This window comes from Ceratotherium simum, chromosome 16, assembly GCF_057802395.1.
Source record: "Ceratotherium simum simum isolate JZ-2026a chromosome 16, ASM5780239v1, whole genome shotgun sequence".
Taxonomy (NCBI): domain Eukaryota; kingdom Metazoa; phylum Chordata; class Mammalia; order Perissodactyla; family Rhinocerotidae; genus Ceratotherium; species Ceratotherium simum.
This window is the reverse complement of record NC_141915.1, coordinates 60,155,594-60,179,866: the sequence shown is the minus strand read 5'-3', so window position 1 is coordinate 60,179,866 and position 24,273 is coordinate 60,155,594. Positions and strand designations below refer to the sequence as shown.

Below are 24,273 nucleotides of genomic sequence, written 5' to 3'. Positions count from 1 at the left end.
TTCTTTCAGGTAGTTAAAAAAAGCCACTTTCCCAGGTCTCCCTGCTGGAAGACCAATAGGAGCAGTGGTTTCTGGGATGGGGGCAAGAGTGGGGTTGTAGCTCTCATATATTTGTTCTCAAGAAGCCACTAGATGATGCATACCATTGAAACAAGGGAACAGCTCCAAATAGAGGACTTCATGGGATCCGTGAAGGAGGGGCGTCAACACAGGAGTGAGGTGAGGGAGGAGAGAGGTCCTTGGTGATGGATGTGTGGCAGACGTACAAGGCAAGTGAGACAGGTGGATATGGGAGGGATGGCTCTGTATTAGTTATCTTTTGCTGTGTAACAAACTACCCCAGAAGAAAGATCTGTTACCTCACAGTTTCTGAGGGATAGGAACCTGGGAGCAGATTGGCTAGTTGGTTCTCGCTCAGGGTCTGTCACGAGGTTGCACTCAAGATGACAGCCAGGGCTGCGGGCATCTGAAGGCTGGACCAGGGCTGGAGGGTGCACTCCCTCACATGGTGAATGGCAGGTGGGCTCAGTTCCTTGCCATGTGGACTTCACAGAGCAGCTTATGACATGGCAGCCAACTCCCCTCAAACTGAATGATGAGAGACAAAGAGAGAAAGAGGACACCATCAAGACAAAAGTCCAAGTGTGTCTTATGGCCTAGTATCAGAAGTGACACACCCTCACCTCTGCACCTCCATTGGCCATAGAGACCGATCTGATTCAGTGTGGCCAGAGGACTACACAAATCCCAGGAGGTGTGGAGCACTGGGGGCCATCTTGGAGGTTGGCTACCACAGGTTCCATGAAAAAACAAATTCATAAATGGCCTAATGTTTTTAATGCACCAAAAAGAGATTTATATTTCCATTGCAGGGTTTGGGGATAAACCGTAATGGTTACAAAGAAAATAAACCAAACCCAAGATACAAGGCAATTATTAAGTCCAGGAAAAATAAGAGGTTGTACAAGAAAGGAGATGCAGGGCCGGCTCCGTGGCTTAGCGGTTAAGTGCGCGCGCTCTGATGCTGGCGGCCCGGGTTCGGATCCCGGGAGCGCCCCGAGGCACCACTTCTCCGTCCAACGTGAGGCCGGGTCCCACGTACAGCAACTAGAAGGATGTGAACCTATGACATACAACTATCTACTGGGGCTTTGGGGGGAAAAAACTGAATAAATAAAATCTTTAAAAAAAAAAAAAGAAAGGAGATGCAATTACAATATGTTACTCAGCTGTGAATAGTTTGTGCAAAGAAATAATAATGCATACATGGAATTCTGGTTCAACCAAAATGAGATGAGTGGAAGAAAAGTGTGTGAGTGAGGGTGTATGAGGGGCTACGTGTGAAGGAACACATATCCCCACAGCAGGAAGTCAATGGGTAATTTCTAAACCTGAAAAAAACAAAGCAACATTAGCAAGTTATGTAGAAGTAAATACCAAAGAAAATTAAAAAAGGAAAAATTCCACCAAGCTAAAATACAATTTCGCCTCTGAGAAGGGGAAATCAGGAAAGGAGAGGGGTGGGTGGGTAAGGAGCTGCTGGTTTCTCATTACAAGTCTTCCAGAATTATCTGACTACTTTATGTACATTTGTGACTTTGATAAAAAACAAATGAAATTTAAATAACTAAAAACCACAATAACACTCAGCCTGCTCCCCACTTGCAGCTCTCGATCAGGCCCTGCAACCCCAGGGAAGGGCCCAGGGAGCTGTCTCCTCCTCCAGGGCAGGACCCTCTGACTCCTGGAGTCTGGGTCTTCCTCCCCTGCCCCCCATGGCCCTCCAGCAGCTTCCCCAATTTCCCTCTGGGTCACTCTAGGTCTGCCTGTCTGTCTGTCTCAGCCACCTCTCTCCTCCACTGGCCGCCTCCCACCTTCCCTCCCCCTTCCCCATTCTTCTCCCCATTGGGTGGGGAGGAACCATACAGGGGGGTCCCAGCCCCGCCTACAAGCAATAGCTGTGCCCTGGCCCCTCCGGCCTGCACTCTCCACCCTGCCCCCAGCGCTGCTCATGGTGGTAGGAAACTTCGAGAAGTTGCTCCTGCTTCCCGGGAGGTGAATTGGGGACAGCAGGCCATGCTCCATCATTTCCATGACACCTTGCCTAATTACCCAGTGTGCTATTCATTTGGATGTCAGTGCTGCCGCACGCCTGTGCCTTTAATTAATAATTTGGTAAAACTCCATGCAGGGCCTGGCCCTGGCAGTGCAGCAGGGACTGCTGGGGCTGAGGCAAACCTGGGTGGGTGGGCCAGGCCGTTGAGGACACCCCTCCGCCCCCAGCAAGCACAGGGGCCTTGGACTGGAACCCAGGGCTCTAGTTCCTTGTCCCCAGCTGTTCCCACTGGCCCATGGAGCCCCAGGTGAAGCCCCTTCAGGGACCCTTCCAGGAGGGGGCAGGAAAACAGATGCTGAGTAGTGCACGTGTACCAGTGACTGGGGCCTGAGTGGGGGAACTGACTCCCCCGGACCCTGGGTTGGCCCTCAGGCTCTGGAGGGTTGGGAGCCCAGGAGCCTGGGAGGACAGCGGAGGTGTGGTTGAAAGGGCAGAGGAGCATGGCTCAGACTCAGGCTCAAACAAGCCAATGCCTGTAGCCAGAAAGTTGGGGGCAGGGGAAGGGTCTCTGGGACAGCTAGGACCATGCTGGGCCTCGTCCCCAGGCCTGGCCTTGGCCTGATCATAAAGAACCACATCCAGCCCTGAATGCCTCCATTCCTGGTGGCCCCAAGAGAGACGAGGGTGGGCAGGCTGAGGTCGCTGAGGCTGGGAATCCTGAGGGGCCTGAGTGACCTGCAATGGCCAGGTCAAGCCACTTTGTGGGACCCTCTCTCACTCTCAGCCCCTGGGCAGGGTGGGGACCTGGGGAAGGGGTGCAGAGGCTGCCAGGTTAACAGGAAAATCTATTTAGATCTGACTTGAATTATTGAGTGGTTCAAGACTTATTCTTGGCTCTGGGGCAGGCTGTGGTCTGCAGAGATGGACATCATCTCGGCCCTATTTTTAAGGTTCTGCAGGAAGAAGCCGAGATGCCACTGCACTTAGGGCCCCCACATGCCCTTCTGCACCAGGGTGAGGGAGCAAGGTAGAGCCCCTGGGGTGAGGGGTGGAGGTGGGCAGGATGTGCCACCTCCCCACTCCTCACCCCTGCTGCTTTCCAGGCCTCTCATGAATGACCTTGGCGAGCAGGTTACCAGCCCTGAACTTGGCTCCCTCCAGTTGCTTCTGCACCCATCCTATCACCCTGCCACCGCCCCTCTACCTGAACCCCTAGCCTGGCCCACCCCCAACCCCTGACCCCTGCACCCCGCTCCCTTAAGCCCGGCTCCCTCAGAGAAGCTCTGGGCTGTATCCACACCCACGACCCCGGGGTGGGCCAGGGGTCTCAGCAAGCTGCTGAAATGCTCTTTCTCTTCATCTCATCTCTGATACGACCTTGGTGTGGCCATGAGACAGGGCCAAGGGGCCTATGGCATTCCACACTTCTATGGGTTCTCTTCCTTGAGGCTGCGGCTGAAACTCTAGTCCCTTTAAAGCTCAGACTCCCACCCAACAGCCTTCCCTTCCAGGCTTATCTCCCAGCTCAGCCTGCCCAGGGCTATACACTGCCTCTGCTGTCCTCCAACTGGTTCCTGGAACCCCACGCCCCTGAGGTCAGACCCTTAGCTGAGGATTTAGTGGGGCCATAATTAGTTTCTGATGGCATGGGCTTTGCACCTTTGGGTGCCCGTCTGCTTGAGGAGAGCCAGAAGCACTTGAAGGCAGATGTGGGTTGAGCTCTGTCCCTCGGTGAATCTTGTAGGGGACTCTGCCCTGCCCCCCAACTCTGAGCCAAAGTCACTGCTGGGGCATCTTGGGGGTAGGGAGAGGGCTCCTTAGAAACCACTCACAACCAGACTGACTCAAAAAAGAAGACTTAAATTACTAAAATCAGGAATGAAAGTGGAGACACTACTAGCAACTTTACAGAAATAGAAAGAAAATATCATGAACAATTGTATCCCAACACTTTAGATAATCTGGATGAAATGGACAAATTCCTAGAAACACACAACCTACCAACTGATTCAAGAAGAAACAGAAAATCTTCATAGACCACAACTCAAGAGACTGAATCAGTAACCAAAACCCTCCCAATAAAGAAAAGCGCAGGGCCAGACGGCTTCCCTGGTGAATGCTACCACAGGTTTACACAAGGATCAACCCCAATCCCGCTCAAAGTCTTCCAAAACACAGAAGAGGAGGGAACACTTCCTCACTATCTTGTGAGGCCAGTATCACCCTGATATCAAAGCCAGACAAAGACATCACAAGAAAAGAAAACTACAGACCAATATCCCTTACGAATATACATGTAAGAAACGTCAACAAAATACTAGCAAATCGAATTCATCAGCATAGTAAAAGGATTATACACCATGACCAAGTGGGATTTATTCCAGAAATGCAAGAATGGCTCAGGATATGAAAACCAATGTAATACACCACATTAATAGAGTTAAGGAAAATGATCATTTCAATAGGTGCAGAAAAAGCATTTGACAAATCCAAGACCCTTTCATGATAAAACACAGAGAAACTAGGAACAGAAGGGCACTTCCTCAACCTGATAAAGGGCGTCTATAACCCCCCGCAGCTCACATCATACTCAGTGTGAGAGACTGAGAGCTTTCCCCCTGAGACCAGGAACAAGACAAGGATGTCCGCTCTCACCGCTTCTATTCAACACTGTGCTGGAGGTTCTAGCCAGTGAAGTCAGACAAAGAAAAGAAAGAAAAGGCATCCAGATTGGAAAGGAAGAAGTTAAACTATCTCTATTTGAAATGACATGATCTTACATATAGAAATCCCTAAAGTACACACACACACACCACACACCATTAGAGCTAATAAATGAATATAGCAAAGTTGCAGGACACAAGATACAAAAATCAACTGTATTTCTGTACGCTAGCAATGAACAATCCAAAAATGAAATTAATAAAACAATTCCATTTACAATAGCATCAAAAAGAATACAATACTTAGGAATAAATTAAACCAAAAGAAGTGCAAGACTTGTACATTGAAAACTACCAAACATTGTTGAAAGAAATTTAAAAAGACCTCAATAAATGAAAAGACACCCTGTGTTCAGTCATTGGAAGACTTAATACTGTTAAGATAGCAATGCTCCCCAAATTGATCAGTGCAATCCCTCTCAAAATTCCAACTCCTTTTTTTTGCAGAAATGGACAAGCTGGTCCTAAAGTTCATATGGAATTGCAAGGGACCCCAAATAGCCATATACAAAAATCAACTCAAAATGGGTCAAAGATCTAAATGCAAGAGCTGAAACCTCATAGAAGGAAACAAAGGAGGAAATCTTCATGACCTTGGATTAGACAATGGTTTCCTAAATATGACACCGAAAGCACAGCAACAAATGAAAAATTGTTATATTGGACTTCACCAAATTTACAAACTTTTCCTGCATCAAAGGACACTAAGAAGAAAATGAAAAGACAACCCACAGTGTGGGAGAACATATTTGAAAATTATATCACTGAAAAGGGTCTGGTTTCCAGAACACAGAACTCTTAAAACTCAACAACAAAAAGACAACCCAATTTAAAAAAAGGGCAAAAGATGTGAGTAGACATTTCTCCCGAGAAGATGTACAAATGGCCAATAAGTACATGAAACGGTGCTTAGCATCATTAGTTAGTAGGGAAACGCAAATCAAAACCACAATGAGATACCACTTCACATCCACTAGGACAGCCAGAATCAAAAAAGACAGACAATTACAAGTGTGGGTGAGGATATGGAGAAATTAGAACCCTGTGCGCTGCTGGTGGGGTTCTGTAAAAAAAGTACAGCCACTGTGGAAAACAGTATAGCTATTCCTCAAAAAGTTAAGCAGAGTTACCATATGAGCCAGCAATTCCACTCCTAGGTACAGACCCAAGAAAACCGGAAACATAAGTTCATACAAAAACTTGCACATCCAAGTTCATAGCAGCACTATTCATAGTAGCCCCAAACAGAAACAACCCAAATGTCCATCAACGGATGATGGATAAACAAAATGTGGTCTCTCCACACAATGGAATTTTATTTGGCCTTAAAAAGAAGTGAAGTACTGACACACGCTACAACATGGCTGAACCTTGAAAACACTGTGCTAAGGAGAGAAGCCAACACCGTCGCACACTGTGTGACTCTGTCCATATGAGGTCCCCAGAATCGTTAAGTCCACAGAGACAGAAAGCCAATTAGCAATTTCGAGGAGCTGGTGGGGGTAGGGGGAGAAGAGTGACTACTAATGGGGACAGGGTTTCCCTTCGGGGTGATGAAAAAGTTCTGGAACTAGATAGTAGTGATGATTGCACAAGATTCTGAATACACTAAAAAGCACTTAATTGTACACTTAAAAATGTTTAAAGTAGTGACTTTTGTTATGTGACTTTAATCTCAAAACAAACAAAAACTACTCAGTTGTCCACAAACTTATCTCCAGGCTCTGGCCTGCTCCTCACTGAGGGGGAGGGGACAAAAGGGATAGGGCCCCCCCGCCCCTGCAGCAGGTCATAACTCAGTCTGGAAGCCCCACCCACCTCTCTGCCATTGGGGAACCGGCATCTCTAAGCAGAGCCCCACGCCCACCCCAGTAGGAGGCTATGGCCATTTCTGCACAACCCTTAGAAAGAGGTGGGTCCCCAGGGGACACTGCTGTGGACATTACCCCAAGCCCCCCAGCACCCATGGGCAGCAATCCTGTCGCCTGGGCGTGCGGTGGGCGGGAGGCAGGGTTCTGTCTGTGCAGCCCTTGCAGGCCTGTGTTCTGGGGCTCAAGGTGGCGTGAGGAGCCTGGTGGGAGACAAGGACTCCTTTACCTTCCTCTTTCTTCTTGTCACCAGAGTTAGCATGGCCTTGCAGACTGATGGCCATGAATCCTGGCCTCCGTGGCCCGACTTCTCGAAACATGTCACTTCCTTTGTCAAGGACTTACTGTGCCAGGCTCTGGGCCACGCCCATTCCACACAGGGCACAGCTGTCTGGCGAGGCAGGACAGGCATTATCCCCACCAGAGGCTCCCAGCTTTGCCCAAAGCCAGTCAGTACAAGGCAGTCAGGCCCAGCCAGCTCTGTCTGGCTTCCATCCTGTGCTCTGAATTCCCCTCCACCCCCTGGTCCTGATGAGCTCTGAGCAGGGAAAGACCTGGAAGAAGTTAGGAGGGCAGTGGCCATGGAGCACCAGGCAGGGAGGGCCAAGAACTTTGTTGGGGAGGCCACAGGACCTACACGGGCAGCAGGCTGGGGCTGAGTCTCCTGAGGGCGCTGTGGCCTGGCCACCCTGGCACAGCATCCTGGGCACCAGGCTTGGGCACGTCTGGGGTGGCTCGGCACCCTTGGACTCAGCAGGTGGGTGGGATGAGGCAGCTGCTGCCTGGAGCCCCAGCCAAGTGCCACTGCTTCCCTTGTCCACGGGTGCCCTGGGGGCGGGCAGAAATCTGGGTACTGTGGGAGCCATGTGGAGCCAGCACCTCCCCTGCTCAGACCCCCACGCTCTGCTCCAGGCAAGGCCACCCCATCACCAGTCCTCCCTGTCCTGCCTCGGCCTCTTTCTCCCAGGGCCACGCACACACCTGCCTTGCCCGTGCCTCACTGGGTCTGGGGACACGTATGGGGGGTGCCTAAGCCCCCAGCTCAAGGGTGAGAATGGTGCAGCACTATTGGTTCTTGCCCCCCCACTTGTGGCCCCCAGGCCCATGGCTGTGCTTAGTCAAGGTGTGAGCCCCCTGGAGGAGCCCTGCCCAGGCCTGTCTGTGCCCAGTGACCATGCTCCCTCTCACCTCAGAAAGGACCCCATGGGACAGATGCTAGGTGGACAGGCTGTCCCTCCCCCTGACCACTAACATCTCATTCGGGAGCCCTCTTGGTGCTGGACTCCCACCCCTCCTTCATTTACCGGAAACAGTGTGTCCACCGCCGGGCAAGACACTTGACACATATCCTCACACTCCTGCCCAAACCTGACGAAGCCGGTGTTTATATCCCCGGTGAGAAGACAGGCTCCGATCAGGGGACCCGCCCTCAGAGCTCCACGGGATGCTGCCTTCCACTGTCTTCCCCAAGACACAGGCTGTGTGCGTCTCACTCGGCCCTGAGGGGAGGCTGGGGCACCACGTGCGTGTGGGCACAGGTGAGCCAAAAGAAACGGGGACTGCGGTGCGGGGTCTGAAGTAACGGGCACAGCATCCGGCACCTGGGGCGGGTCTGCAGACGGCCCGGGGCCTGCTGGGGAGGCAGAGAGGGACTGAGGGACCCTGGCGCACCCCTGGCTGTGAGGAGCAGGGGTTTTCTCAGTCCCAGGACGGGGCAGAGAGTGGAAGCTGAGGTGAGAGAGGAGGTGCCAGGGCAGACACCTGGGGAGGCAGCTTGAGCAGGACTGGAGATCAGAACCTGGGTCGGTCCTTCCCACCTACAGGAGTCCCCTCAAAGGCACCTGTGGAACATGCTGGAACCTGCTCACCCTGGTGGGCCATCAAGTGGAGCCCCACAAGCACCTGGGTGGCCCCGCTTAGTACTGAAATGTCCTGAATAGAGGCTGCTACCATGAAATGGGCCAGCCGCCGCAGGCTCGGCCTCCCCACAGCCCCCACCTGAGGCCCTGCCTCACAAGGGGGCTTCAGGAGGAGGGAAGGGGCACAGAGCCCTGCCGGCCCAAACCGGAGGCTGCCCAGCTCACTTGTCCCCTCTGCTTCTCCCAGGGGTTCAGGCCCCGGTGGAGAGCTCACTTCTCATCATGAATGAAAGGAGAGATACCAGAGGGGGCATGGAGAGCATGCTGAGACCCAGGCCCTCCCTCCGTCCCAAGCTGTCAAACCATGACAACCAGCTCCTTCTTGAGAGGCAAGATGAATGGCAAGAAAGGCCTCCACAGGTTTCTTCATGCCTCTCAGCCAAGATTCCAGTCTTTAGGGAGACTGGAGGTCTGGGGGGCGAGCCGGCAGGTGGAGGACTGGCGGCTGCTTGTTGGGGGGGCGCCCAGGGGCTGTGGGCAGTGCCGTGCTTCCCCACAGTGGAGATGAGTTTTGAGGCTGGTCCTCTGGGGGAGGAAGCTGGCAGCGGGGAAGTTGCTGTGCTGGCAGGAACAGGGGAGAGCTATCGGCAGGCGAACCCAGTGGGGACACGGCCTCAACCGGCTTCCTGGACGGGGCTGCTCACTCTCAGAGCCCCCGGCCAGGGCAGCAGAGCCTGACACCCAGCCCCTCAGTCTGTGCCTGTCCCCCTTGGGCCTCTCCAGGCTGAGATGATGCTCTTCCCCGCTTCCTCCAGGCCCTGGCGTGTGCCAGCAGCAGGCACACTGGAAGGCGGGCAGGGCAGCCAGGGGCTGAGCGTGACAGGGCCACCCCCGCTTGGACCCCTCCCAGGTCGGGGCAGAGGCGGTTAAGTGTGGCAGGGTGAGGGAGGGCTGGTTTAAAAATGAACAAAAACAAAAACAAAAAAAGCAGCGGCATGTGTATTGGAAGGAGGGATGGACCAGGAGGAGCTGTGGATGGACATGCAGGCAGCAGCTGTAAGCCCACCTGGGCACTTTTAGAAAAAAACAAAAAACACCCAAAGAACCCCATAAACCCTGAATCCCCTTCCCGTGCTCCTGAGGGATAATCTCACATGCTCTCTGGGTCTGCTGCTCTGCCCTGTGAGCAATGTCTTCCACTGAGCTCTCTCCGGGGCCGCCCCAGGCCTCGTGACCCACTGTGGGGTAGCAGGGGCAGCCACCCCTGCCGGCTGTGTCCTGTGTCCTCGGGGCCTGGCACCCCATCTGGTGCTGTGGGGGCCACTCCCCCAGGGCCGGTTACTGCTCCGAGGCTGGAGTGGGGTGGCAGGCGGCCTGAGACTTTTTGCAGCGTCCACTCTGCTCCGCTCCCAGCCCATGCCCTACTGCTCCTGGGTGACTGGGTCTGGGGCTTTCCGGTGGGTCCTGGGGCCTGGGCTGTGGGCCTCAAGGGGTCTGCCCTCACCTGCAGGCTCTTCTGAGCCCCACTGGGGGCACACCTTTGGCCTCTGTGCCTTCTGGCTCCTAGTAATGACATTGAGAAGGGGCAGCGTCAAATGCCAGAGCCAGCCCAGAGACACCCTCTCTCCCTGGGTGGTCCCTGGAAGCTATCGTTGACATGGATCCTCAGGCGCCACATGCACTCAAGCTGGCCACCCCACCCTGGCGAGACCTCAAGGGTCCCAGCGCACCCTCCCTCCAGTTCTCAAAGCAGCTTAGCTAGGCCTAGGGGAGCCTCGGACTTAGAGGGAAGAGGAGCAGAAGGGAAGGTCCCACTTGAAAGGACTCCCGGTGGAGACAGCAGGACCCATTCCTGGCCTGGGTCTTGCAGCCCAGGCTCAGAACCCCAACTGCGGACTGAAACCTCTCTGCCGCTCATCCATGCTCTGTGCCTCAGTTTCCTCCCCTGTGACGTGCATCACAGTGCCTGTCTTGTGGCAAGGTGCTGTCAGCATTAAATAACTGGGCACTGCTGGCTGTGACTCTCCGAGCCAGGCTCTCTCATGAGAACCCGTAGACAAGACTTACTGTGCCTGCCATGCAGGCGAGGAAAGTGAGGCTCAGAGAGCGGAGATGACACAGCTGGTCATGCAGAGCCAGGACACGAACCAGGTCGCTGGCCTCCCACGCCCTTTCTGTGGAGCCCACGCCCCAGTGCCTCACAGGCAAGTGGACCAAGGCAGGTGGGGGCAGCCCTGGTGGTTTTCTGGAGAGTTTCCACTGGACACGGAGTCCACTCAGGCCCCTCAACTCTCCCGTCCTTTCAGGGACTCTGTGTCCCCCACTTGGCCTGAGCACAGCGCCGCAGCAGGGAGAGGCTCAGCCACCAGAAATGGCCCACGTGGGCACCACTGAGCTGACCCCTAACCAACCACCCAGCCTCCCCAGTGCTCACCTCTCCCGCCCTGAGGCGGGGGGCCCGGGGACTCCTAGGGTCCTGCGGATGTAGTCTCGGGAGCGGATGTCAGCCTGAGGAAAGGGATGGCTCAAGTGAGAGGTGGGGGCTGGGGTGCTGCGCTGGCCTCTGGACAAGCCCCCCCCCACCCCCCCACGAACAGCGTGGTGCAGATGCTCTCTCTCTCTCCTGAGAAAGCCCACGGAGGTGTCAGGCCATCACAGGCCCAGCCTTCGGGACAAGGGGCAGCAGCCCCATAGGTGCTGGGGGGCGGGATGCTAGGCCCTCTGGTCAAAGTCCTGTGATAGCAGGTCTCCAAGGGCCCAAGTGAACAGGTTGAGGTGCGGGTTCTGGGTCCCTTCCACGTTTCAGCTGGAGCCGCGTGGTTTTCACTAGGTTTATAGCTTTTGCTTCCTGTAAGTTTTGCTGGAGCCAAAGGTTTCTCTGCTAAAACCCTCTTCTTGGAGGGTTCTCCTCAGGCCAGCTTGTCTGACCTCCCTTTTGGTTCACCATCTGCCTCCCTGACTAGCATCAGTCACAACCCCTAGCCCTGGGGAAGTGTTTATGGAAAGTTCTGTGAAGTCACTGAATGAAAGGGGGCTTGTGGGCCACAAGCTAGGATCAGGGCAGGCCCCTGGGGAGGGGCTCAGGCCCAAGCAGGACCCCCAGCGATCTTGCTGCCCCAGCTCTCCCACAGATTGACTCCCACTGTCCCCCTCCTGGGGGCCTGGCCTCAGGAAGGCCCCTGATCCTGGCTCAGATGGGCTTAGCCCCACTTCAGGTACCTGTACAGGATACAACAGCTAATCCCCCAGACTGCTTCTGCTTCACAGTGAACAGGCAAGCATGCCGGGGTGGGCAGCAGGACGTTCTGGTGGGAAGACACCCCATGAGGTGAGAGGCAGCACCTCTCACCTGCCCCTGCAGCCGCTCGGCCTGGCCTGCAGGAGAGAGCCCAGGCCTGACACCAGGGATGCAGCAGGAGTGCGACCAAGGGGCCCCCTCAGTGGCCTAGGGAGGGGGACCCACAGGTGCCATGGAAAGAGGGAGCAGGCACTAGGCCCCTCTCTCATCCTCTCCTAGGAGCTTCTGGGTAGATTCAGGAGGGCAAATTGTTGATAGGCAAGTGGGCCAGGAAGAAAATGGACCAAGAGAGCCAGTGCCGCTGGATGGCCTCACCGCACTCCTGGAAGAGACAGGGACTGTGGGCCCCTGGCTTTTCTCCCTTGGGAGTGTAGGCCCAGGAATTCAGCAGGCTCTTCTTGAAGGTTAGACACACAGTCCTCGCCCTCCTTGAGGTGCTCAAGGCAGGTAGAGGCTATACCCTCACTTGCAAAGATGGGACCAATGCCCACTCTGGGGCAAAGCGAGGCATGGAGGGAACAGGGACCTATCCCACTGTAACAGCACAACAGAGTCCTCAGTTCTGAGGGTTTGGGGAGAGTTCTTGGGTTTTCTTCCCGAAGGTTGCACAGGTGGATGGGAATGGAGGAGGAAAGGTCTTCTGGGGGCCAGGACATACATCACAGGCTTGAGAACCCACACACCTATGAACCCAGCGGAGCCCTGGACGGGGAGAGAGGGAGGCTGAGGCTGGTGGACTCTGAGCGAGTCCACTCTGAGAAGCCACCGGAGAGGCCTCGGCAACTCACAGCCCTGAGTGGCTGGCACCAGGAGCTGTGCCAGCTGAGCCACAGCGGCGCGCAGCCTGCTGCTGCCATCTGGAGGCCACCCTGCACACCAGCAGCTGGGGAAGGCCCCAGGCTCTGAGGAGCTGGTAGCCACGGGCAGCAGGGCAGTGGGGCCTCCCAGGGTGGGAGAAGCAGAGCCAGTGCCCTTGAGTTTTCCACCAGTGACACCAGCTGGTGCTGAGCTGTGCAGACTGGCTCTCGGCAGTCTGGCCTGTGGCCCCTCTGCATCACCTCGAGCTGACACAGCACAGGCCGAGAGGAGACGGGGAGTAGCAGGCACCAGGGAGACCTGTAGGTACTTTGCCCTGTCATCCCACAGCAGACCAGCACTAAGCGAGCAGCCCAGGCTCTGAAGCTGGGCTGCAGAAACTGTACAGAAAGCAGCGCCTCTTGTCCAGGTCAGCTCCCCCAGCTCCTCCGAGCTGCAGAGCCGCCGCCTGTGAAGGCAAATCTGACCGTGTGCCCTCTCAACTCACACCCAAGTCGCTGTGGTGGAGCCTGGAGCTCTACCCCAGGACACTCACAGGCTTCCACCAACAATGCGCCTCCCTGCCATGGTTCCAGCCACACTTTTCTCTGAGTTTCTTGGCATCGAATTCATTTCTTCCCCAAGGCCTTTGTAAACACTGATCCTTGGGCCTGGACTGCCCTTCCACCCTCCTCCAGCCGGTCTCTTCCTGAGGACAGCTTCTTATGGATCCTCCTTGTTCCGCGGGCTTCTCTGGGACACACACCCACTCGTGCCTAGTGACCCCCCGTCACGGCTGAGCCCAAGGTGGGCCCGTGGGCATCTTGCCCTCAGCTCTATCTCCTGAAGGCTGAGCTTTTTCTCAGCTCAGCCAACCCGTTCACCAGAGTTCTGACCGTATAGCCCTGATTTAGGTGCTGGGTGCCTGGCACGGCCACACCCTGGAGTCTCCTAATTGACGTCCCTGGTGCCAACACAGGCCTTCCTCAGTGCTGCCCAGCAGCCCTGCAGGGGCCTCCCCAGCCCAAGACGGCCACTCCTTCCCAGGCCAGCTGGGCAGGTCAGGCCCTGAGGGGCTGGCTGGGAGCTGGCAGGACACTCTCCCAGCTGAGCTGACGTCAGCAGATTCTCCTGATGACCCTGGTACTGGGTACAGCAGGCTGAGAGGCTGAGCGCAAGAGCACAGTGAACCCCAAGGCCCAGGCAGGGCAGAGCCCCAAGATGAGCTCCCGGGAGCTCTGCATCCTCTGATACCCCCTCCTCCCCCCAGGGCCCAGCATGGCCCAACCAGGCTCTCCCACAGGCGCTGGTGCAAGGAAAGAGCAGGTGGTGTGCACCAGCCCACCCACCTGGCAGCCCACCCACCTGGCGCACGGGCTCTGGGACCCGGAACCTGCAGCAGACGAGGGTCAGGCGCACGGCCGCCTCCAGGCTGATCTTGTGGCCCACAGAGATGTAGAGGGGCTTGGTGCTATGGTCGTGGCTCTTCAGGGCCTGGGACAAGGAAGGCGAGGTCAGGGCACTGGGTGGACAAGCTCTGAGGGCTGGAGGGTGGACATGTCCTGGGTGGCGGGTGGGGGCTTGGGGGTACCTGCAGCACCCTCGGGGCACCTTTCTGCTGCTCATCCTGGGGGCAGGGAGGGGCAAGTGCAGCCCAGAGGTCCCCTCAGCACAGCTTGGGGCACAGGACAAGATGGGGAGAGGTGGATGGGGGCCCGTGCGTGTGCAAGCGCATGTGTGTACATGGGTGCTGACTCAGGGCGCAGCTGACCCTCGGCTGAGGGGCTTGCCTGGGTGAGGCACAGGCCCCTGGCCACTCACCATGCCCAGGACAGTTCCAGAGCCTCCCATCAGAGGAAAAGAGTCTCCTCCGGCCCGCAGAAGTCGTATCTGGGAAATGGGAAAGAAGACTTGGAAAAACATGTTTTCTTGGTGAAGAGCTGAAGGCAGGCCTGTTCATTTATTTTAAAACCCGAGCAGCCAACGGGCAAGGAGAGGGAAGGGCTGACCCCGCGTATGGCCACAGCCCAGACAAAGCCCAGTGGCCTGACGGCCGTGCTCACACCCATCCCACCCCATGAACAGGGCCGGCGACCAGGGCACTGCCCGTTCTGACGTCCCACCCTGACAAGGCCCTTGGAGCTCAGCTCTCTCCTCCCTGCTCTACAGCAGAGAAGGTGGGGGCCTGGAGAAGGCGCAACAGCCTGCCCACACCACAGTGCTGGGGGGTAGAGGCTCCAGGCTGGTGGACACACAGGTGCCAACGGGCCACAACCCATGCCGAGGCCACTTCCTGCTGCTTTCTCTCCTGCTGAGAATTGGGGCATATTTGATTCAACTCAACAAACTTTTCTGGGAAGAGTGGGGATTGGCGCACCAAGTGGGTCAGGGGTCACCTGAGTTGGGTCTGGGGTCTCTGTCAACTCAAACAATTGCTCCATGCAGATGCAGGACTGCCTGGAGAAATGAGACAAATATGACCTCTGTTCAGAGCTTGCCGTCCAATGGGAGAGCTGGGCATGTCATGGGCAATCCTGGGAGTGGGGCATCACATCCCCAGTGCCAGCCACAGGGGCCCAGAGGAGGGACATGCGGGAGAAAGTGGGGCCAGGAAATGCCCAGGCGGGCTGGGGGGCACCTCGAGCAGGGCCTGGAGGCAGGGGGTAGGGAGAAGCACGGAGCACTGTGCAGGCTCCCAAATGTCCTGTCCCCAATAACCAGAGGCTGTGCCCCTAAGTGGGGCGCCCAGCAGCCCGGAGGTGGCGGGGACGGGAGAGGCAAGTGCACCCAGGAGGCTGGGGAAGGCGCTCAGAGGGCGCTCGGTGAGGCTCCTGAGTCTGCCGCCATGACCCACCACCCACGGGGAACACACAGGCCCAGAGAAAAGCGGGTCTTCCTTACCCAGGGTCAGGGATCCCAGACCCCAGGACGGGGAGAAGAGGGTCAGCAGGCAACGGCCGCCCAGAGCAGGCAGTCTCCAGCGTCGCCCCGCTGTCCCTGTGGCTGTCCCAGGTGCATACCGTCTGAGCCTGCATGCCCCCCACAGGCCCACCCCTCACCTTCTCCTTGTGCAGGGCATTGTTCTCCAGCCCGTCCACTTGCAGGAGTTTCTTGGCTACCCCGATGCACGGCAGGTCTATGAGGATGCCGAGGTGACAGGCCACCCCAAAGCCTGCAGGGGCAGAGGGTGAGGCTGGGGCAGAGGGGCAGTGAGCCAAGCAGTCTCGAGACGGTATGGGAACTAGGGACAAACCAGAACCTCAGCGAGTTTCCCCAAACAGAGGCCCGTCGGCGGGCCGAGGGCTGGGGAGACAGTACTTGGAGCCCCAGCCTGACCTTTGTCCTGACTTCACGGGTGTCAGCCCAGGGTGGAGGACATCTCCTTCCCTCTAACCAGATCAAGGGCCTAATTAGCACGCTCACAATACTTGACCCCATTTCTCCTTTCATTTTCTGGCACCTTCCATCCTCTTCTCCTCTTTGTGGCCGCCATCAGGCCTCTGTGTCTCTGTCCCCTACGCCCCCAACACATACTCTGGGGCTCCTGCCAGATGGCCCATATTGCAACGACTGGGGCCCCGGCCCAGGAATGGCCTGCTAGGCCTGCACAAGCGTCCAGGGTGGAGCATGTCCACCCTTTGGCTCTGGGCCCACAGGCTCCCAGGGCAGCAGACAAAAGGCTCAAGGCCACCCTTTCCTGGCTCCCTCTGCTGCCCCACTCCCAGGTTTGTGTCTGAGGGTAAAACAGCCCCTCTCCATGGTTCTCCCCCAGGCCAAGGTTCCAGGGCCCAGGTGGGAGCAGGTTTTCCCACCTCCGTGGGGAAGGGGCAGTCCTGTCCGTTCCTGTCTACTTTCAGGCAAGGGCCTGTCAGGACGCAGGGCAGGCTGCTGGCAGGACAGGCTAGCTGAACTCAAGGCCCTGTGACTTCTGGTGGCAGGTCCAACCTGGGGGGGCGGCACCTGAGATGGGCCCGCACAGAGTGCTAGGGGAGGCCTTGGGGGCAGGCAGGAAAGCGGTGGGGGTGAAGAGAAGCAGGGGTTCTTTACTGGTGGGGCCCTGACAAGGAAATCAAGCCCAGAAAGGAGCTGTCGGAGCCAGACTGGTGGCAGAGAATCCAGGGCAGGGTACAGGCCTTCTGTGTGGGGCCCTGGGGGCAGACCCACCCCCTCCTGGCCTCTTTCCCACAGCCCTCCTGGGCCCTGTCTCTCGGGAGCAGGATTACCTTGGTGGTGGAGCACCCCATTTCCATCTACAAGAAGGACCTGGAAGAGCCACAGGAGAAGGTCACAGTCAGCTGAACTGCCCCTCGCCCATCAGACCGGGGCGTCCGGGAGCAGGAGGAGGGGTGGGACAGTCACTTCCGGGTTCCAGCTTTTTAGAAAGCCTTGTCTCTCTCCTCAAGGCAAAGTGTATCTTCTCCAGGCAGCTCACTAGGCTTGGGTGGTGGTGGTCTGCAGAGGCCTTCCCTCCCAAGTCGAGGTACCTGCCTGGGGCATGAGGTGGGGGTCCTTCTCCTGCAGCCGCCGCACTGCGTCCACCAGGAAGGGCACCTCTCGGAAGGCCAGGAAGCCTGACACGTAGGGGGCCGTCAGGCTCACCATGCGGCAGTCCTCATACACCACCTGTCACCAGGCACCAGGTCACGGGCAGGGCTCGGCCCTCGGCCACCTGCCTTCCCACACGCCCTCAGCCCTTCATCCATCAATCTGTTTCACTGCTAACTCCCTCTCCCTCTCCCAGGCCCACCCCCTCGCCCCCTTCCCTGCCTCACCTATCTGGGAGGAAAGTACAAGAAAGGACAGATGATCTGCCCTGCAAATTGGTGGCAGGAAATCAACCCGCTGACGTTTCAAAGGTGCTGGCTGCACTCCGTGGGTCTCAGGCCCTCCTCAGGCCGCCTCCTTTGTAACTTAGAGCTGACGCCTCCCCCATCCCACTGCACCAGGCTGTTCGGAGGCTCAAAGAAGACAAAGCGCAAGAAGCACCTGAGTGGAGGGCGAGGGGACTCAGGACGCCAGGACACCGCCGCTGCACGTGAGAACGGGCCTCCGGGAAGAAAAGGCCAGGACTTCACAGAGGTTGCACAGCAAGAAAGGCAACTCCAGGTTTATAAAAAGAGATTTCAAATCATTCAGAAACAAACAGGCGTGATCTCAGAGCTAGACAGCCTGAAAGAGAACAGGGGTCCCACGGGATGGGAGAGCCTAAAAAGAAAAATTCTGAGGCTGCAACTGCGAACAATCCCAGAGAGAGAAGGGGAGACACCGTGGCGTGCTGGAGCCCCTGGGAAGTCAGTGGGGCGCTAGAAGGCCTTGTGCAAATTGGGAGGAGGGGAGGACATGCGTCTGAGGGGTCAAGTTTGGAAGCAGGGGCCCATATGGTCAGGGCTGCCCAGAACTGCCGGGGACTCCCTAGAGAGCTTTTACATGTGTGGCTCCCTTTCTCAGGGCTTCTCTGGCAGAGACTGGTCTTCAAACTGAAAAGTTCCTAACACAGCAGGGAAGAGGGTGGCCTTGTCCGTACTTGACTGGAACCGTAGGGGACCCACTCAGAGTACAGTGATGGCAGCCTGGGGTCCCTTAGAGTGAGACTGGCCTGAGACGGAGACACGTTTCCCACTAGGCACACACTCTCCAGAACCCTCAGACATCCTGGATTGTTAGTGAACACCCCCCAAACTCTTGGTGATAGCTTTCAAAATCACAACTTGCACCCCTCCCTTGAAGCTGGGTCAAAACCACATGTCCCTAAGAGAAGGGATCACTCTCTATTAGTATGGAGGGCGGGGCTTGTCCTTTCAACATTTTTATCAATGACTCATAGGAAACTTATCAAACTGCCCATGACCCAAAGTGGGCACAGTCCAACCAGATGACAGATCAGAGAAGTCCATTCACAGTGAACCAGCAGGGGGGGTGCTGCACCCCACACAACAGTATGACTTTTCACAGGGACACACGTGAAGCTCAAGTGTGGCCTGAGTTTTCACAGGATGATGGCGGCTGCTTACATCTGTAGCTCTCCGCACAAGCTCCAGAAACCAGAGATCCACAAGGAGAGGAGATACCACCCCACATACCCTGTGCCCACGGCATAACCAGGAGACGAGCCCATTACAAACATCAGTGTACACCTACGTGGGGAAATAAACAGCCCGGCCAGCAGAGCCAGCTCCAGGCACCACACTGGGCAAAGACAGGTGAGGAGTGGGGACTGGGCGAGGGGCAGAGCAGCGGGTCCTAGTGGTGGGGAACCTGAGGGAATGAGATCTGGTGGGCAGCCCAGCCAGCAAGGACCAGAAGGAAAAGGCCTGGAAGTATGTGGGGCCAAGAGCAGCCTTCTTGGGAAGCTGCTTCTGGGGAGAAGCTGCTTCTGGGGAGAAGCAGGTGAGCCCTGGGGGCTCGTGGTGAAGAAAGCAAGGCCGGAAGCGTAAGGTCCTTTGGAAACAAGAGTGTCAAAGAATCAGAAGACACGCTGGCCATCTTTGCCTCAGAAAAAGGCACCATTATGGCAGCGACTACACTTCACTGTCCCTCATGATCTAAGAAACCCAAGAAGCCACCCAAGCCCCAGGCCCTCCAGTTACCTGTTTAAATACAACTTAAAGGGCCGGCCCCGTGGCTTGGTGGTTAAGTGCGCGCGCTCAGATGCTGGCGGCCCGGGTTTGGATCCTGGGCGCGCACCGATGCACCGCTTCTCCAGCCATGCTGAGGCCGCATCCCACATACAGCAACTAGAAGGATGTGCAGCTATGACATACAACTATCTACTGGGGCTTTGGGGGGAAAAAATAAAAATAAATAAAATCTTTAAAAAAAAAAATACAACTTAAAACGAACAGTGAAAGGCTGCACAAAGCTAGTACAGGAACTCAGCCAGCAGCAGTCAAAACTCGTCAGCTGATGAAATGCCGCCCCCAACCAGTCGTGTGGCAGAGGAAAGTTAACTTCTCTTAAACAGTAGATAGAGAAGAACACCACAAGGCAGAAATTCAGAACTCAGGACAGAAATGGACAAAAAAACAGGAAAGACAGAAAACCCAGCATACCTATGACTGAAGAAGAGAAACAAACTATGGAGCAGAACTAATAAATAGAACTAATACTTAAAACCACAATCCAAGAAACTTTCCAAAAATAAAAGCAGATCTGACCCCACATATTGAAAAAGCCAACTGTGAACTTGGGGAAACTGACCTGGAACAGTTGACTTAAGATGTATCTTAGTGAAAAAAGAGTAAAGAAAACAGGCAACAAACTGGACCAACCAGACGCCACAGTAAACACAGCCCAATGGCAGCAGCGACTGTGACACAGAATCTGTGTGGGACCCTACAGGTCAGAACACCAAACCAAAGCAGCCTTAAGAGACAGACGGGGACCACTGGGTACACGCGGTGTGGGATGGGATTCAGGTGACTTTATGGGATTATGGGGATTTTTCTGCAGTGTGATAATGACACTGCCCTTGTGTAGAAGAGTGTCATGCTCAGGACAGGCCTGTTGATGTACTCAGGGGTGAACTGTCACCACCTCTGGGAGGCACTCTCAAACCGTTCAGTACACAGTGGAATCCAAACACAGCGTGTACAGGGGTTCAATGTATTATTCTCTCGATTTTTCAGTAGGGTTACATATTTTCAAGTTAAAAATCAGGGGAAAAAAATTCAACTGTGTATTTGGTGTGTGGGCATGATGTGAACAGTCAGTAATCTCTGTAAAGATCTGCAAGTTTCAACCTAAGTTGGCGACGCAGGACCCCTAAAAGCTGACACCATCTTAGGCTGCATTTACGGAAATGATATGCACATGTGTTAGGCCCACTGAACTTGGGGTGAACTACATTTGAGTAGCTCAACTCTGGGTCCCAGATGTAAAGACAAGACCCTAGTAACTGAGGGCGTACCAGAGGGCCAGCAGCAAGCGGGGGAGCTGGAAGCCATGTCAGTGAGACTCCTAGGATGCAGCAGACAAGACAGGAGAGCACACAGCTGTGTTCAGATAGTGGAAGGGATGACACGTAGGAGGGCGAGAAAGGTCTGTTCTGTGCTGTGCTGCCTGCAGGCAGAATCCATGGGCAGAAGTCACAAACAAGTAAATTTCATCTCTGTAAGAAAAAGAACATTCCAACCAGGTGTCCAACTACGGAATGGGCTCCATTGTGAGGCCATCATTCGTCAGGGATGCTGAGGAAAGGATTCCTGGGTGCATGATAGGTGGACCAGTGATTCCCACCCTGGCTTTGCTTCCGAATCACAGGGAAGCTTGTTTAAAAAAGCAGATTTGCAGGCCATACACTGGGAGATTTTTTTCCAGTAAATGGAGTAGGGCTCTGGGATCAATATTTTTTTAAAAACAACTTTATTGAGATATAATTGACTACCATAAAGTTCACTTGTTTGAAGTGTATAATTCAATGTTTTCTGGTATTTACAGAGCTGTGCAACCAATACCATAATCTAATTTTAGAATACTTGCATCATCCCCCAAATAAACCTTGTACCCATTGGCAGTCACTCCCCATCCACCCCACTCCCTAGCCCTCGGCAACCACAAACCTACTTTCTGCTCCTATGGATTTGCCTATGGAATCTGCATTTCTTTTTTTTTTTTTTTAAACAATTTATTTATTTATTTATTTCCACCAAAGCCCCAGTAGATAGTTGTATGTCATAGTTGCACATCCTTCCAGTTGCCGTATGTGGGACGCAGCCTCAGCACGGCCTGAAAAGCGGTGCGTCAGCGCACGCCCGGGATCCAAACCCGGGCCGCCAGCAGCAGAGTGCGCGCACTTAACCGCTAAGCCACGGGGCTGGCCCGGAATCTGCATTTCTAAATACACTCCAGGTGACTCCGATTGTGCAGACCCATGATGGGGCATTTGGGAGCCACTGGACCAGACTCTTCCAAGATCCTTTCCTACTCTAAGCTTCCACGGCACAGGATGACAAAGGCTGACTACATCCTAGTAGCAGACGCTTTGCTCGGTGCTGAGGTTATAGAAGAAATACGACATCTCTCTACCCTTGAGAACCTCCAGCCAGTGGGAAAGACAGAATGTAAACCAGTAACTTTACTACAATGTGAGAAGTGCTGTACTAGCAGATGCATAAGAAAGAGGCCTAGGACAGAGTTGAGGGGGTGCTTAATTCTGCAGCCAGGGAAAGGTACAGAGCGATGGGAATATGTGAACTGGGTCTTGAAATGCGTGAAGTCATCCTAAGAGTTAACAGTGGCTAAGAATTATTTACTGAGGGCTTACCATGTGCTTGTTAAGCTAACTGCTTTCCATGCACGATCTCACTTACTCCTCACCACAACTCTGAGTTGGTATGAATACTGTCACCATCCCTCAGTTAGAATAGAGGAAATGGAGGCCCAGAGAGGTTAAGTGGGGATGGCAGTTCCAGAGGTAGGAACCCCAGCAGTCTGGCTTCTGAATCTGTGCCCTACCCTCAACACCACTCTACAAAAGGACCAGGGGACCTATGAGGGCAGGGGCTCTGGTTCCTTCACCACCCTACACTCAGTTCCTAGCACACAGCAGGCGCTCAGTACACTTTTGCAAAATTTTGACTAAAGGAGTCTTCCCAGGAAAGTGCAAAGACGTTGAGGCAGGAAGAGGCCGTCTTTTCGAGCAGGCAGAGGAGCAGGGAGGGGGGAACGCTGCAGCACAAACTTTCTTGTCAAGCTCTTCTTTAGCCAAGGCTTCCTGAGCTGTTGACTCCAAACGAATAGTGGGCATACTGTTCACTCATAGGCACATCTATTCGAGTGTCTTCTACATGCCAGACATTGAGCTAGGTGCTGAAGCTACCAACAGTGGGCAAGACAACATGGTTCCTACCATCATGGAGTTTACATTCTCGTAGGGGAGACAGACAGGCCAATTCAATTCCAGCGTGATAAAGAGGAAAGAGAGGGTGCTGCAAGACGAGGAAGGGCTTACTGGAGGACCTGAGATGAGCAAGAATTAGCCAGGTGAAGAATATTCCAGGAGAGGCAACATCACCACAGAGGTCAGGCAGGCAGAGACAGCATGCTGTGTGTGTGAGGAATCCCAAGTCCTCCAGAGTGGGAAGTTGCGAGTGGGTGAGGACTGTGGGTGCTGGTGAGAGCTGAGCCTACAGCGTTACATTATGCAGAGGTCAGATCAAGAAAGGCCTTTACGCCTTGTCAGCGAGTGTGACCTTTACTTACCACGAGGTCATGGGATGGGCACTGAAGTGTTTTAAGTGGACTAGGTGGTGATGTGGTCACATTTGCTTTTTAGGAAAATTGCTCTGCTGGCAGCATGGAAAAGGGACCACCGAGGGCAATTCTGGAAGGAAGGAGCCCAGTGAAGATTCTGCTCGGCATCTACAGAAGGGGTGACAGTGGCACAGCCAGGGAAGGGGCAGCAGGGACACAGACAAAGGACAGACTCCAGTGATATTTAGGAGGCAGAACAAAACGTAGCTAGCATGTGACTGGAGATGAAGGGTCCAGGAAGACAAGGATTCCAGCTTGGGCAACTTGGGGGTGTGTTGTGCGGGTCACTGAGAAAGGAGCTCAAGATGACAATCAGCTTGAAGTAAAGATCATGAGTTAATTCAAACTTAAGTCACAGAATTTCCTTTAGTTTTCACCTCCTCTCCTACTTTCTTCAAGGACTTCCCAATCTATTAATGAAATCCTACAAACGGAGAAGCGGGGTTCTACCCTGGCTTTGTTCCCTGTCCCGGGGCCCTGCCTCTCTCACTAAAGCACCCCGAGCCCGAGCGGGACGGCCCTGGCCAGCGACCCCAGCGGTTACCTTGAGCTCAGGGTAGCTGAGCACCACTAGGGAGGCGCAGGCGCTGACACTGTCGCCCTTCACAAAGGACACATCCACGCCCCCGACCCTCTGCAGGCCCGAGAAGGCGGGGTCCCGCTGCCACGCCTCCGTGTCCCGGTCTACGACGCGGGCCTTCAGCCGGGCTTGTTCCCTGAGGGCAGACACACGTCCAGTAGGCCGCTCGGCCCAGCTCCCCCAAGCCCGGGGTCTGGCTGCGGCGCCCCCCGCGGAGGCCCAGGCCCAGGAGTTGGGGCTCTTCGGGGCCCCTCCCGGTCTCAACCCCCTCCCCGGGAACCCCAGACCCGGCGCCGGAAGCGGGGCGCAGCTGACCCCGCGGACTACAACTCCCGAAGCCCCGTCCGTCCGCGCGCCGGAAGTGGGCCCAGGCTCCGGCGGCCCCAAAGCCTGGAGTCACGAGGTCGGAGGTCGACCGGGAGCCACGTCGCTCCAGCCTCCGGGTCTTGCGCGTCCCTCGACCCCATTACCGTTTCCAGAGCGACAACGTTTCCTCTGGCGGGCTCCCCGGCAGCTCCTCGGCCATGGCGCAGTGGCGGGCGCCCCTTGCGTTGTCGTCACTTCCGGAGGCGCCGCGCGCAGACGCCGTGCGGCCCTCCTTGCCGTGGGGGCGCAGGGTCGGGGCACGTGGAGCTGGCCTGACCGGGTCCGCAGACGTCGCCGCCCAGTGGCTAGCCGCCAGCCCTGCCCGGGTCCAGGCCGGCGGAGTCGGGCGGGTCAGGGCTGCCTGTGTGGAGGAAGGAAAGTTGTCCCTTCCTAGGGGCTCTGCAGGTCTGGAAATTCAGCTGACACAGATCAACAGGAGAGAAGCATGCACGTTTGCTGATTGTTTACCTGTGCACG

At 55.6% G+C, this 24,273-nt stretch overlaps 1 protein-coding gene across 3 annotated transcripts; it reads right to left on the bottom strand.

Annotated features, from left to right (window-relative positions):
• Positions 1 to 46: 46 nt before the first annotated feature.
• ENDOV (endonuclease V) lies at positions 47 to 24,007 on the bottom strand. 3 transcript variants are annotated; one of them, XM_087441741.1, is made up of 9 exons: positions 23,901 to 23,992; positions 23,395 to 23,566; positions 17,088 to 17,222; positions 16,823 to 16,862; positions 15,659 to 15,771; positions 14,421 to 14,489; positions 13,965 to 14,093; positions 10,941 to 11,014; positions 47 to 588 (listed from the first exon to the last, which is right to left on the bottom strand). In XM_087441741.1, the coding sequence occupies exons 1-9, from the start codon at positions 23,954 to 23,956 to the stop codon at positions 309 to 311; spliced, it is 1,068 nt and encodes a 355-aa protein (XP_087297867.1). In that variant the 5' UTR covers positions 23,957 to 23,992; the 3' UTR covers positions 47 to 308. The 3 variants fall into 3 exon arrangements, with proteins under 3 accessions (XP_087297867.1, XP_087297868.1, XP_014644829.2); XM_014789343.2 differs by lacking the exon at positions 47 to 588 and adding an exon at positions 9,831 to 10,069 and having other exon boundaries at positions 23,901 to 24,007; XM_087441742.1 differs by lacking the exon at positions 10,941 to 11,014 and having other exon boundaries at positions 450 to 588.
• Between the last annotated feature and the right edge of the window lie 266 nt (positions 24,008 to 24,273).

Coding starts and splice junctions, on each gene's coding strand:
- ENDOV (XM_087441741.1), bottom strand. CDS start 23,956: ATGGCCGAGGAGCTGCCGGGGAGCCCGCCAGAGGAAACGTTGTCGCTC. Junction 16,863..17,087: donor ACCCCCACCTCATGCCCCAG/GCAGGTACCTCG, acceptor TGGCTCTTCCAG/GTCCTTCTTGTAGATGGAAA. Junction 15,772..16,822: donor TGGGGTGCTCCACCACCAAG/GTAATCCTGCTC, acceptor CTGCCCCTGCAG/GCTTTGGGGTGGCCTGTCAC.